Here is a 13,732-nt window from a genome sequence, read left to right as displayed (position 1 = left end):
CTTATATAAATCTCATTTGTTTAAAAGACCTCCGAAGAACAGGCGAATCTCAACATAACACCGACTGTTACGTAACAGTCGGGCTCATTAATATGTATGACCCCAATATTTGCATATGCCAGCTCATGTTCAAGGCATTACACAAGGGCAGCCAGTAGGGGTGTGACGAGATCTCGTGGCACGAGATCTCGCGAGACTAAACTGTGACGAGATTTCTCGTCGAGGCGAAAAGTAGTCTCGTGATGTTGCCATGACAGAGTGTTAGGATGATTAGGAAAGAATATGCCACAGCTACGTTTACATTATGCCTCGACTGTCGTTTTGCTTTGTATTTAAATAAAAAAAAACATTTAATTCAGTTGGATAACGGTCGCCGCCGCTCCATATTTACAGAGTACGCGCGACCGTTTAAAAGTGAAAGTAAACGCGCGCGCGCATTCAAACGTGATTTCAATACCCCGCATTTTGAAAGCGGCTCCCTGATGAATACAGATATCTCTCAATATGAAAGCTATTTTAGGCTGGGCAGTGTAGTTGTAACCATCTCTCAGCTCTGTATCAAAGAAAAATTTGGTCTGATTTGATCTTTGAATATTGAGAGAGTGCGATTATGGTTGCACTTATTGTAAAGTGTTACCATAAAAATGAACAGTTTTCTCTTCTTATTATTTACTAGTACAAACAATAAGGTTTCATTTGTTAACATTAGTTAATGCACTGTGAACTATCATGAACTAACAATGAGTGACTATTTTTATCAACTAACAAAGATTAATAAATACTGTAGCAAATATATTGCTTGTTGTTAGTTGATGTTGGTTAATACATTAATGTTAATAAATGAGAACTTATTGTAAAGTGTTACCATTTTTATTTATACTGTTTTTATGTCTGTGATCAGTTTGTGGAAAGGAGTTCAGTTAGGAGGTCAAAAGTTGTAGAAGCTCATAAATCATGTACAGTAAGATCTGAAGAGACTGAAATCATACAGAAGAGAAGTCAGTCAGTTGAGTTAGTGGCAAAACCTTTTACATTACTTGAGTATTGTTGTCTTTTACTGCATATGATAATTCAGTCTCAGAAAGTAGAACTGAAATGACATTCATTACAAAATGATTAGTTAAAACATTTCAAATACACCTGCAGAATATTTTTTCTAGTCATGTATTTCGCCATCTTGTCTCGTCTCGTGAACTCAATCTCGAGTCTCGTCTCGTCTCGTGAGATACTGGTCTCGTCACACCCCTAGCAGCCAGTATTAACATCTGGATGTGCACAGCTGAATCATCAGACTAGGTAAGCAAGCAAGAACAATAGCGAAAAATGGCAGATGGAGCGATAATAACTGACATGATCCATGATAACATGATATTTTTAGTGATATTTGTAAATTGTCTTTCTAAATGTTTCGTTAGCATGTTGCTAATGTACTGTTAAATGTGGTTAAAGTTACCATCGTTTCTTACTGTATTCACGGAGACAAGAGCCGTCATTTTTTTTCATTATTAAACACTTGCAGTCTGTATAATTCATAAACACAACTTCATTCTCATCTTTGTTAATCCTGGAACAACATTCCAGATTTGAGGGACAAGTTTACTGTTTATGTCAAGTTTAGTCTTACAACCAGGGTTTGGTTCTTCCACAACAGTGTTATTCAACTATCATTTACCTCTGATTTTAAGGATAAGTTATGGGTAGGGTTAGGTTTAGGGGTTGGGAAAAGGTTAGGACTAAATTTTCAGATAGGAATGTTGTTCCAGGATGAACAAAATATATTAATCCAGGAACATGTCTAACTTGGCAAAATCATGGTGACTGCTCCACAAAAGCTTTAAGAAGAACCTGCGTGATGGATGGTGTCCGTCTGTAAACAGCCTGTTTTTCCTCGCTATAAACATGTACATTTACAGCACAAGACCAATTCATATCCTGTGACTGTGGAAACTGGAAGATGACTAATTGCTTTATGTTTTTATTTAGCCTGTTTATACAGCAAAATCAATTTCATAATCCTGACATTTGCCCTTTATCTTGAAAAAAGAGGTTTTACTAAAGCAAACTCAGTGGCACTGCAAAATGCACACATTTTCAGAGAAATCACAAATTTATGTCTCTAGTGAAAATTGCAACAATTGATTTGGCTTTGGAAAATGTCTTTGATCTGCTCGAATGATATGTCATTGTCTTATTCCATTTCATGTTTTCGAAGGAAAGCGAGCTGAGGGAAGAATATTTTTCATCTCTTGTGTAAAACTAATGTGAGAAAATGGACTAACTTTACAATTTTGCCTACTTCATTAACTTCAGAGCCAGTACTTCAAGGGTTTGTCACCGCATCCAGACATTTGAAGGAAGACAGGTTTAATTGAATCCCACAGAAGTGATGTATTTCCAGGCTCTATGTTGTCTCACCTCTCCAGGGAAGGCTTGGCCGTTGAGCAGGTGCTCGGAGCCCCGGCTGTCCTCGCTGCCAAAGTGAAGCCGGATCTCCTCCAGCCTGTAGCTGTAGCTCAGCGGCCCGCCAGAGATGTTCACCAGGTGTGACTTATCTGGGCGCAGGGACACGTGTCGGCCTGTGTTATACATCGTTCCACTGACCTGAAAAAAAAAAAAATAAATAAATAAATTTCTGGATCAGACATTCTTATTTCTGACCTTTCATGATAAAACAATATTAAGTGATTCCATATTTACAGTGAGTAAACTGGGAGAACAAAGGTGAAGCCGTTTTCAACTGGCTAGGCTAAAAGAAATTACATGCTCTGTTGGAGATTGTGCCTTTTCCTGGAAAAATAGGCACGACTACAATGAACACATTAGTTACTTCTGATGGACTGAGGTTTTTCCAGGTAAACCTGGTTGACAGGTGCAACTGCTGAGGTGGGAATTATGTAGAAAATGCATCGTAGCTGAAAGATGAGAGCCTATTAATGGAAAACAACACCTGGAATTTTTTGCCTTTACTTGGTGGTAACTTTGTATGATTACTAATTGAGACAAAAATGTGTCTTGCTATGGCACCCTAGTGATCAGAACATATTTGTAAACAGCTGTGAGAGCATTTGTGAATGTATTCTAATGAGTGATTTTAAATGAGTGAATATAGTTGGCTCATTTGTAATCTAGAGACAGTTTAAGAAGTGCTGATCCCTCAGGAACATTTGAATGAGCAATACATTTAGCCGGACATTTCATCTGGATTAATTCGGAGGTAATTACGATCACTTTGAACTGTAGCTCTGAAATAATTTAGAATAAAATGGCAACTTAAGCTGAACTATAGCACTTGGAATGACACTCATTATTCACAGCATTAATTACATCTGTCCTCCGAAACACAGAAGACTGTGGAAGGACTTTTTTTCCTCTCTTAATTGCAATTTTCACATAATTGATTGACTTTATATCTCACAACTGTGAATTTATGTCACAGTCGTCATTTTATTTTTTACAATGTCAACTTTATATATCACAATAGGTTGTTTGCAATCATGTGGTTCTGGTGACGTGCAAAATACCGGTGGAGGGCAAGCAGTGAAAAATTAGAATGGAAGAGATGGAGAAAAGTCCTTTCTGTGCTGGTTTAGAAAGGTATAAACAGAAAATCACAACATATGTTGGACGTGATCTTTATGTTATGAAGATGAGCGACTTTTCCACTGAACTGAAAGGCTTTCCTGCCATCGAGGAGGTAGATATAGAGAATGTGAAGCTGCCGTCACGCCGTGTTCAGTTCTGGGTTTGTTTATATCACGCTGCCTTTCTATGAAGTTAGAGGAGTATTTTGATTTTCTGTCGCGATTGTGAAAAATATCGCCATTGTAGGTCATTTATGCTGAATCGAGAATTGCAACAGGAGCTCACATCATCGTTTAAAGAAAAAAACTGGACGGTGTAATAGGCTACAATTGTTGCCTTTTATACATGTAAAAACGCACTAAAGGAAGCAGGTTGAGGAGGTGACGGGAAGACGCCGTATATATAAATCTAATAATGTCACTGATTCTGATTCCCTATCACTCAATAAAATAATCACATTGCTGAGTGTTTTTGAAAGTGTTGTCTTTGTTGTTGAATCGACTTCTGTCAGCTTGTTTAACATCTATTTATTTGGACATTTTCTACCGTATCATGACTGAAGCAGCAGCGCGTGACACTGTTCCCATGGTAACCAGATCAACATTGTGAACGGAACACTACAAAACTGAAGTGAAATACCAAATTATCATTCAATGGGATGGTCCCACTTTATATTAAGTGGCCTTAACTACTATGTACTTACATCAAAAAATAAGTACAATGTACTTGTTGGGTTCATATTGAATTGAAAAACACTTTTGCTGTTATTGAAGTGGGATACTGGTAAGGTTAGGGAAAGCTTTGGTGGTATGGGTAGGTTTAAGGGTAGGGTGTAAGGTGTAAGGGATGGGTCAACAGTGTAATTATAAATGTAATAACAGAAATTAATTACAGATGTAATTACATGCAGGTGTTTTTAAAATATAAGTACAATGTAAAAACATGTATGTACACAATAAGTGCATTGTATCAAATGATTAATGTAAATGTAAGTACATAGTAGTTAATGCCACTTAATATAAAGTGGGTCCTAAGGTAAGCAGGTATCCATATTCATTTGAGCAGACGCAAAACGCTATTAAAGGCGACAACTTTTAAAGTTATAAAACGATATAAGTTACAAAAAACGGTATAAGTTATGTAAATGATATAAACACCCTCTGGGTTCTCGATTTTATCGATTTGAGCAACCATAAACGACGCAAAACATATGAATTTTGAGTTTTTGATAGGATTCCTATATAGAAAAATCAGTCCCTGCCCTCCAGACTCATTCGCGCTGCTGCTGTGACGTCATGTGCAAACAACCTATTTGTGCCCGTTTCTTATAATTGCAACTTTATTTCCTGTAATTGCCACTTTATATCTCACAATTGCAAAAGTATTTATTCATATTTTGAATTAGCTTATTTTTATATTTTCATTTTATTTTGTATTTTAGTATCTTTGTTATGTGCTTTTGTCATTTTTATTAGTTTTTAATGTTTCCATTTAGCTTAAAGTTATATTTATTTCAGTTTTAGTTTTAGTAATTTTTGTACTACAACTTAAATTTCTTTTATTTCAGTTAGTTAAAAACAGAAACGTTTTTAAGTTTAACATTTTCATCTAATATTTATATTTTATTTCGGCTTTATTTCAATTAACAAAAATAATTTTGAATAGTTTTAGTTAACAATAACAACACTGTATCTCACAGTTATGACTTCATGTCTCACAACTGCATCTTAACCCAGTCAACACGTGAGATCATACGATGATCACAGTGATATCACATGATTCTCACGCTGTGATATTCAAAATGGTCAATATGAGTTCAAAATGTTGAGCAGTGAAATCACACCATTCTCGAACTGTGATACTCACAATGTGAGTAATATATGAGCTCGCTGTGAATTCAAAATGTTGAGCATTATACTTCTTGTTTCTCAACACTGGAAAAATGTGGATACTGCAGGATTTGTTAGCAAACTGTTTGTGCTGTACACAGCGTGGAATTGTTACACTGGAGAAAAGGTGAGTGGTCTCTGTAATTGCTATTCACATACACTCATATGATATTATATTGCCAATATGCACTGTGTCCTGCCCTGTGTTAGCTGGCACATGGCCAGGTACATATAAACCAGCCATCTTGCTACCTCAGGTGTAGAATCACCTGGCTTCAGTAATCACACCAGTAATCTTGCACTGACAGATTGCTCTCTGTGTTTCAGGATGTACCAAGTCTTTTCAAGAGGAGAAAGAAATAGAAGTTAAGAAGTGAAAAGAAGTCCCCAACACAACACCAAAATCTGAATGTATCCGTCAAATAAAAATATTTGTGTCAAATGCCAACACCAGGCTGAAAAGAATACAAAATAAACAAGGAAACTGAATTTTTGAAATACTTTGTTGATGAAAATAAAACATGAACTTCTACATGATGTTTGCGAATGAGCTGACCAATATTAGAGAATTAGAGCATTAGTCACGCAATTGGATAGTCCTTCAACCAATCAGATCAACGATCCGGGTGACGTACCTTGCAGAGCGATGCAAAAACTCCAGACAGGTTTACCGTGTGTCTCAATCAGCTCCCTAGTTCAGTAGTCAGGGCACTGATCAGGGAATCAAACACATTCACTTGCATGATATACTGATTCACGACCTAGGGAACTAGGGAGTTGATTGAGACGCAGGGTTGTAGCATTGATCCGCGGTTTGCAGAAGCAGCAATGGCATCGAGCGATTTTTGCAGGTTGTGCAAAAAAACATGAAAGTGATCGCTATTTACACCCACTCGAGCAATTTGTTTGCTAACTAAAGAAGTCATTCAGCATCGTCGAGAGTTTAAAAGGCGAGTCTGATACTGTTCAGTTCAGTGTAAATGAACGCGGAATATAGCCGCCCTAAACTACGTCATTGTCATGACAACCAAAAAGAATTCCAGTCAGCTCAGGCGGCGCGAGATTCAAGAAGCAGGGAGACGAAACATATAGAGCAAATAATAAAAATATTGTCTACCATCAAGGGTCATTGAAGTAAAAGAGTCCTGTACTCACATCGTGAAGCAAACCACCAAAATAACAGCAGAGAATCATTGTGTGTCATTAATCGCTGTTTGTAATCTTCCCATGAAGAGACTGTCGGATCAACGCTCTGCTACATTTCTCTCAGATAAGGTAAATGCTTAACACAATCGGTGTCACTGTGATTGTGCATTGTTATTTTGGAGTGACGGTCGTGCGAGAGATGGGTAGATCAGATAGAGTTTGAAAGCTGCTTGCCGTCGCTTCTCTATCGTCATCATGTTATACCCGCCAATAGCGAGCAAGGTAGATAAGCCAGTCTGTGATTGGTTCCCGCAAAAGTGTAACAGCGCAGCAGAAATGAATGCACGGGTTTCCAGACTGAGTTACCGAGCGAAATCAAATCGCCGGCAGATCAGGCTGGGTTTACCCAGACTACAAAATAAGGGTACATTTACATGAAAACGATTTGGTTAAAATGGAGATGTTTTTCGCGTACAGACGACACCATTGTCAAAACGATCCCCATTCATATGAATCCGTGAAAATGACTAAAAAAGGCCATTACATGGTAATGAAACACTATAGACTGAACATGTACTGCGCATATGCATGACGTCATCGTTTTCACAGATTCGCGTTTTTGTTGTTTACACGGAGACCGTTTTCAAAAACTTGCACTTTGAAACCCGTTTTCAAAAGTTTGCATTTTCAGGCCACTAAAACGGCATTGTCATGTAAATGAACGGCCAAAACGCATAAAAAGTTTTCCATTTTAAGTTGAAAACGCTGTCGTGTAAATGGCCCCTAAATCCGATATTTCCATTCGGTAACTTAAGAATGAAAGAGCGCCTTGTCTATCTAAAAGAGACCATAAACTTTTCCATTACAGCCTATGGTTTTACCAATGCCACTAACCGATCAAACTGACTTGAATTCATGGAGAACATTTAGGTCTCCATTGGAATTTTCTCTAGGAATAACATCAACTCCCCACATACAGAGCGCAGTCATAACAAGCTCAAAGGAGCAATGCATACATAAATGTAATTGGGTCTCCTGAAATAAGAGCAGAAAAACCTCCGGAGGAAAACACCAGCACACTTTTATTCCGGGCTCCTGACTAAGTCTGGGGTACTAATGTATTATTGAGAGAAGATGAACTACGGTGTATCATCCATAACCACAACCTCTTGGAGCTTCATTGGAGAATTCTTCACTGACAGTCCCTGTCAGCACAGATGGTGAGCCTGCCTAATCTCCCCCAGCAGATGCACAGCAGCATTAATCATAAAACAGGATGTTAAATGAGGAATTAACTCCTTCCTTTCCCTCCTGCTCTGTGGAATAAATCCCCCCTTTGCACTCAAGATCTGTATGACAACCGCCTGAATCCCTTTAGAGGTCAGAGCGATATCTGATGTATACCAGCTATCAATAATCAAACGCTGGATTTGTGTCTGGTAAATGAGTTTAGTCACACTAATCTGCTGACCGACTGCAGGTGCACCTCACTGAAAGCAAATGGCAAGCAACATTGCACGCCGGAGAGAATTAGCGATCTCATTACAGCACCGTTGTAACAAACTAACAGTCGTGGAGCATTAGCCATCTTCAAAGGTTTAATTTGGAAGGCTTCACTAATATACTTGGCAAAAATAATTGAAGATCTGCTTCATTGGCCAACAGAGGTACATAAAAAAGTCATCCAATGAATTAAGATTCAGCAACAGACCAAACAGCTAGCTGTCTAAACAACAGCCATAGAAGTAAATACAGAATGTGATTAGATTTGACAAATGGGCCGCTAAGCTGGGGTTATGCCGTGTGACCCGATCTGGTCAAAATCCCAGTGAATTATGGGACAGTGGTCTAAACTGAATAATGTGTGAGTGTACATCTTCTACCAGTTTGAATAATGTGAAAAATGACTACTTCATGATTAAACGGATATCAGAGAAAGGATTAAGCTGCAACTGTCAATCACAGTTTCAGTGTTATTTTAAGAAAATACGATACAGAGCTACTTACCTTCCGTTGCCCTGCATTGAGTCGGAGTGGGTTGAGGAAAGGGTCAAAAATCATTCGACTGGTTTCGATGTTGACAGGCGACTGTCTCTTCCCAATCGCGCACAGGTTCCAGGCAGTGTTAACTAGTCCCCAGAAAGATGGCACTAGTAAAATATAAACATATAAAAAAGTGAAGTTCAGAGCATTTTCTTTAAATTTCAGCAGTAGACTGTCGCATTTGCCGTTTTGTAATGAATCATGATCTGATTGGCGGGGGATATGTTTGGGATTATCTCAAATAGCTCATCCCAAATTCGCCCCATCCATGGTGTAAATGTTATTTTTGAGTTTGGATCTAGTGGTTGATATCCTTTGAGACATCCTTTTGACAAGCAATCAGTTTTACCACTTAATTAACAGGCGCAGCGCCAGTTCTCTTTTGAGGTCATTATTGTGCTTCCAAATGAAAGAACTGAATGTTAATGCGTTTCGCTTCGCAAAAACAAACTCGTGGAAAAAAAAAAAAGAAACACAGATGGAATTAGTCACATTAGCCACACAGCCAAAGGACATACTTGACCTTATATGATTAATTTATTCTCTGAGATGTTTCACAGTCCTAAAACAGTAAACAACTTTATTGCTGATTGCAATGAGACTTTTATTAGTTCATTGAACCTCAAACCTCATGTTTGTTGTATCGAAAATTAATATGACTGATCAACACCTAGGAAGTCCCTGTCTTTAAAAGGATATTTCAGCTAAAAATGAAAGTTCTGTCATGATTTACTCGCCCTCATGTCGTTCCAAACCTTTCTATCTTCTGTGAAACAACAAAATACAACATTGGAGAACATTGACTTCAATTGAGACTTTTTTCAAAATATCTTCTTTTATGTTCTGCAGAAAAAAAGAGTTTTAGAGTTTTGAATGACATGAGGATGAGCAAATCATGACAGATTTTTATATTTGAACTATCCCTTTATTGGAATCCAGCATGAGGTTAGTGACAGGAGCGCGAGAGCAGATGTTAATGTGACCCTGACCTCCACACTGGCCACGTCAACCTCTTTAGATCACTAAGAGCTTGGATGCTTCAATGCAAAGAGTATCATCTTTTGTCCCCATAGGCTGAGATTATAAACAGATTTATCCAGCATGTACAAGCAATCCACAACCTGATTTTCCTCTCATCATGCCTGGCTCTGTGGGAGTGAAACCGGACTACGTGATGTGTTGCCGTATTAAATCAGAATGAGAAAATGCATTAGATACAATGAATCCGCTATACTAGGAAGCTGTGGAAAACACAAGATCTGTTCCTTCGAATGCATGAAAGCTATTTACGCGCTATTCGCTTATTTTCAGCATCTCTTTGTACAGTGACCTAAATAAATGATTGTTTCCAAAACTGTGATCTAACTAAGGTGTAATCCTGCTTTTGTCTGGCAAGGTAACAGCCACTGAGCTCATTATGTGGAATTGGTTTTTATTTTTTTCACTTCTGAAATGCCTCTTTCTGTGGTTTCTTAAATGTCAAGGACAGACAGAATATGCAACTGCTTATAAAACTGTAGGAGGAACGAGTAAGAAATTTGTGCTTATTTAAAAAGTAGGCTCAGCTCAGGTCATAAGTTTGTCAGACACTAGTTTTGTCATCTTGGACTGGAAAATGGAGAAATACAAAAACTAATTCTGAACTAAATATGAACATATATTTCATGTTTGTTTGTTTTTCCCTCAAAACAGGCATAATTTATTCAATTTCCATACTTTTAGATGCATCAATATTCAGATTCTGGCTGATAATTATTTTCATGTTATGACTGATGAATAAAGGTCAATAGCTGAGATTAAAATTCTACAATTTTAAAAATGCTGGGTTAAAAACAACCCAAGTTGGGCTGAAAATGGACCAATTGACCCAGCGGTTGGGTTAAATGTTTGCCCAACGTGCTGGGCAGTTTTATTTAACCCAACTATTGTTTAAAAATTAATGTCCGTATTAAAAAGAACCAAAAATAGGTTGGAAATTAAAAATCAGACACCTAATTACTAGAGGAAACAATAATAATCAAAAGGTGAACATTTATTAAAAAAGCAATTTGATAAATGTTTCTTGTTTGGTTATTATTCATTAAACATATTAATAAATGTTCATTTCCAACATATTTTAGGTTCATTTTAAGCAAGCAATACAGTAATTTTTAAACAATAGTTGAGTTAAATAAAACTACCCAGCATGTTGGACAAACATTTAACCCAACCGCTGGGTTAAAACAACCCAATCACTGGGTTTGTCCATTTTCAACCCAACTTGGGTTGTTTTTAACAATAATATTTTGTCTAAATAAATGAAAAAGAAAATAAACATTACAAAACTATCTATTTTTTTTAAAAATGCTAAAAATGAATTTAGGCATCACAACATTATAATGTACAGTATGAAAAATAGATATTCAATTTGAGATTTGTTAAAGATTACATTTAATGGCATTAATAAATTATTAGTGTTTTGCTGGGTTAAAAACAACCCAAGTTGGGTTGAAAATGGACAAACCCATCGATTGTGTTGTTTTAACCCAGCGGTTGGGTTAAATGTTTGCCCAACCTGCTGGGTAGTTTTATTTAAAACAACTATTGTTTAAAAATTGCTATATGGCTCTCTTAAAATGAACCCAAAATAGTTGGGAAATTAAAAACCAGATGCAATTAGAGGCAACAATAATAGACAAAAGGTGAATGTTTATTAATAAGCTTTAATATTTAATATAAATTTAATAGTTTATTAATATAAATTTATTAATAAGCAATTTAATAAATGTTTATTGTTTAATAATTATTCATTGACTACCCAGCAGGTTGGGCAAACATTTAACCCTACCGCTGGGTTAAAACAACCCAATTGCTGGGTTTGTCCATTTTCAACCCAACTTGGGTTGTTTTTAACCCAGCATTTTTTAGAGTGTAAAGATGAATTTTTCTGAGTATTAGATTACAGTAAAGGTAATCTAAATGTAAAAATAAGTTGTGTGTGAACAATTAAGCATCCAATATCACATATGTTACGTGTACTGGTAGAAGGATGAGGCAGATACGGATTTCCACAACGACATACACTTTACTTCAAATAACAGAGGCAGGTTACACCAAACATACACAAAGCAAAACAGAGAACGGACGAGGAGTGAAGGGAGTGAGTGCAATATAAAGGCAGTGAAGATAATCAAGTCCAGGTGCAGGTGATCCGTGAAGATGGGGAGATGACGAGGGAAGTGAGCGCAGGTGTGGAGAACAGGAGGATGATGGGAAATGAAGTCCAGGGAAACAAGGGATCTGTGACATTATCCAAATCCTTGCTTGGCGGAGACTGGAGAAACTTGCTCGGCGGAGACTGGAGATAATGGCTCGGCGGCTGAGACTGGAGATAATAGCTCGGCGGCTGGAGCAGAGGGCCAGTCCATCCCCTCATATACAATTAAAATTCCCGTAGGGACGGGAGCGGGCTCGGCGGAGACTGGAGAGGGCTTGGGCTTTCTTCTCTTCCTCCGCCTTCTGGACCCAGCGGAGGAGTGTGGGTCCAGCATGGAACAGGCAGGGAATTCACTGGAGGGGCATGCGGAGGAAGACGGAGGCTGACTAACTGGCCTGGCCAACCGTGTTTCTGGACGAACTGGACGAAACAAACACTCATCCTGAACCTCTTCTACAAGGAATTTGGAGTCATTTAAACACAAAATTAAATTGATAGTTTCGCTTAAGGAAAAACGATAGTCAGGTTCATCAAAACGGATAGTGTCGTCATCCAGCCCGTCCAGAAACAGGGCAATCAAATAAGCGTCTGGCCAGTTAGTCATATAAGCAAGCTCAACGAACTCCTCCACATACCTCTCCAGTGAACGACCAACCTGCAGGAGCCCGATGAGACAATCAGTGGCCTTCATGGGAGTGGGAGGCATGGGAGAAGCTGGAGCCCGGGAGCAGAAGATTGCATCCATCTCTTTTTCTTTTCTTTTTTTTTTCCCTTTTTTTTGTGTGGAAATCTTGTCGTTTTAAAGGTCCGTTCTTCTGTTACGTGTACTGGTAGAAGGATGAGGCAGATACGGATTTCCACAACAACATACACTTTACTTCAAATAACAGAGGCAGGTTACACCAAACATACACAAAGCAAAACAGAGAACGGACGAGGAATGAAGGGAGTGAGTGCAATATAAAGGCAGTTAAGATAATCAAGTCCAGGTGCAGGTGATCCGTGAAGATGGGGAGATGACAAGGGAAGTGAGTGCAGGTGTGGAGAACAGGAGGATGATGGGAAATGAAGTCCAGGGAAACAAGGGATCTGTGATAACATATGTCTGGGCAGGATTGATTTTGAAATATTTTAAAATATCTGATACTTGCGCGATAAACAATATGGTACAGATATATCATGCCTTCTTTTTTTAAAGAGAGACAAGACAAAAAAGGGAGCAACTCTATAACAAACCATGCATTCAATAAAATAAATAAAAATAACAGCAGCCGTCTGAGTTTATGTTTGAGTGTGTATTTTTATCTGAACTCTCTCTGAATCCATTGTTAAGGTCAGCAGAGCGTTTTGAGCTCCGATGCTAACAGTCTGTTCTATCCAGAGTGATATAATGATTTTGCTGTTGCAATTGATGAGTGCTAGACAGATGGCACCCTCATCCTCAGGGATCTGTGCCAGATTTGGCTCTGGGTTCAATACATTAATGAGAACTCTCTCAAAGTGCTTTTTAGGTATGACAGGGGACAAATACATCAACTGAACAGTGTACAGTACAATGCAAGGCTGAGCGCTGATGTTACGTCATACTGAAAGCTGCATAACGTCTTAAATATGTAAGAATCACATTCATTTTAATCCTACAAATATTTATTTTCTTACATTTTCTCTTGGCTTTACATGTTTCTGCAACTGAGAATTTATTAATTAAATAGTGCAGTTTTCCAGATGAAGAGAAAGACATTAAAAGGTTTTGTTTCGTTCAGATTTTCTTACACAATGTTTGTTTATAGCTGAACATATACATTTAATTACAGTATAATGGTGAATTGCTTCTTCATTCTCGCTAATAGTAGCACATAAATGCAATCACCTGAAA

The 13,732-nt window shown here is 37.9% G+C and overlaps 1 protein-coding gene across 2 annotated transcripts in view; it reads right to left on the bottom strand.

Moving 5' to 3' along the window:
* The window catches only part of ca10b (carbonic anhydrase Xb), a 32,773-nt gene that overhangs the window by 6,322 nt on the left and 12,719 nt on the right, over positions 1-13,732 (bottom strand). For both annotated transcript variants that reach the window (XM_048195181.1, XM_048195174.1), the window contains exons 3-4: positions 8,625-8,767; positions 2,416-2,601 (exon numbers count right to left, since the gene is read on the bottom strand). In XM_048195181.1, coding sequence (XP_048051138.1) covers positions 2,416-2,601; positions 8,625-8,767 — 329 coding nt within the window. The remainder of the gene's footprint in view (positions 1-2,415; positions 2,602-8,624; positions 8,768-13,732) is intronic.

Source organism: Megalobrama amblycephala, linkage group LG1 (genome assembly GCF_018812025.1).
Source record: "Megalobrama amblycephala isolate DHTTF-2021 linkage group LG1, ASM1881202v1, whole genome shotgun sequence".
NCBI classification, from domain to species: Eukaryota; Metazoa; Chordata; class Actinopteri; order Cypriniformes; family Xenocyprididae; genus Megalobrama; species Megalobrama amblycephala.
This window is presented reverse-complemented; position numbering and strand designations above follow the sequence as displayed.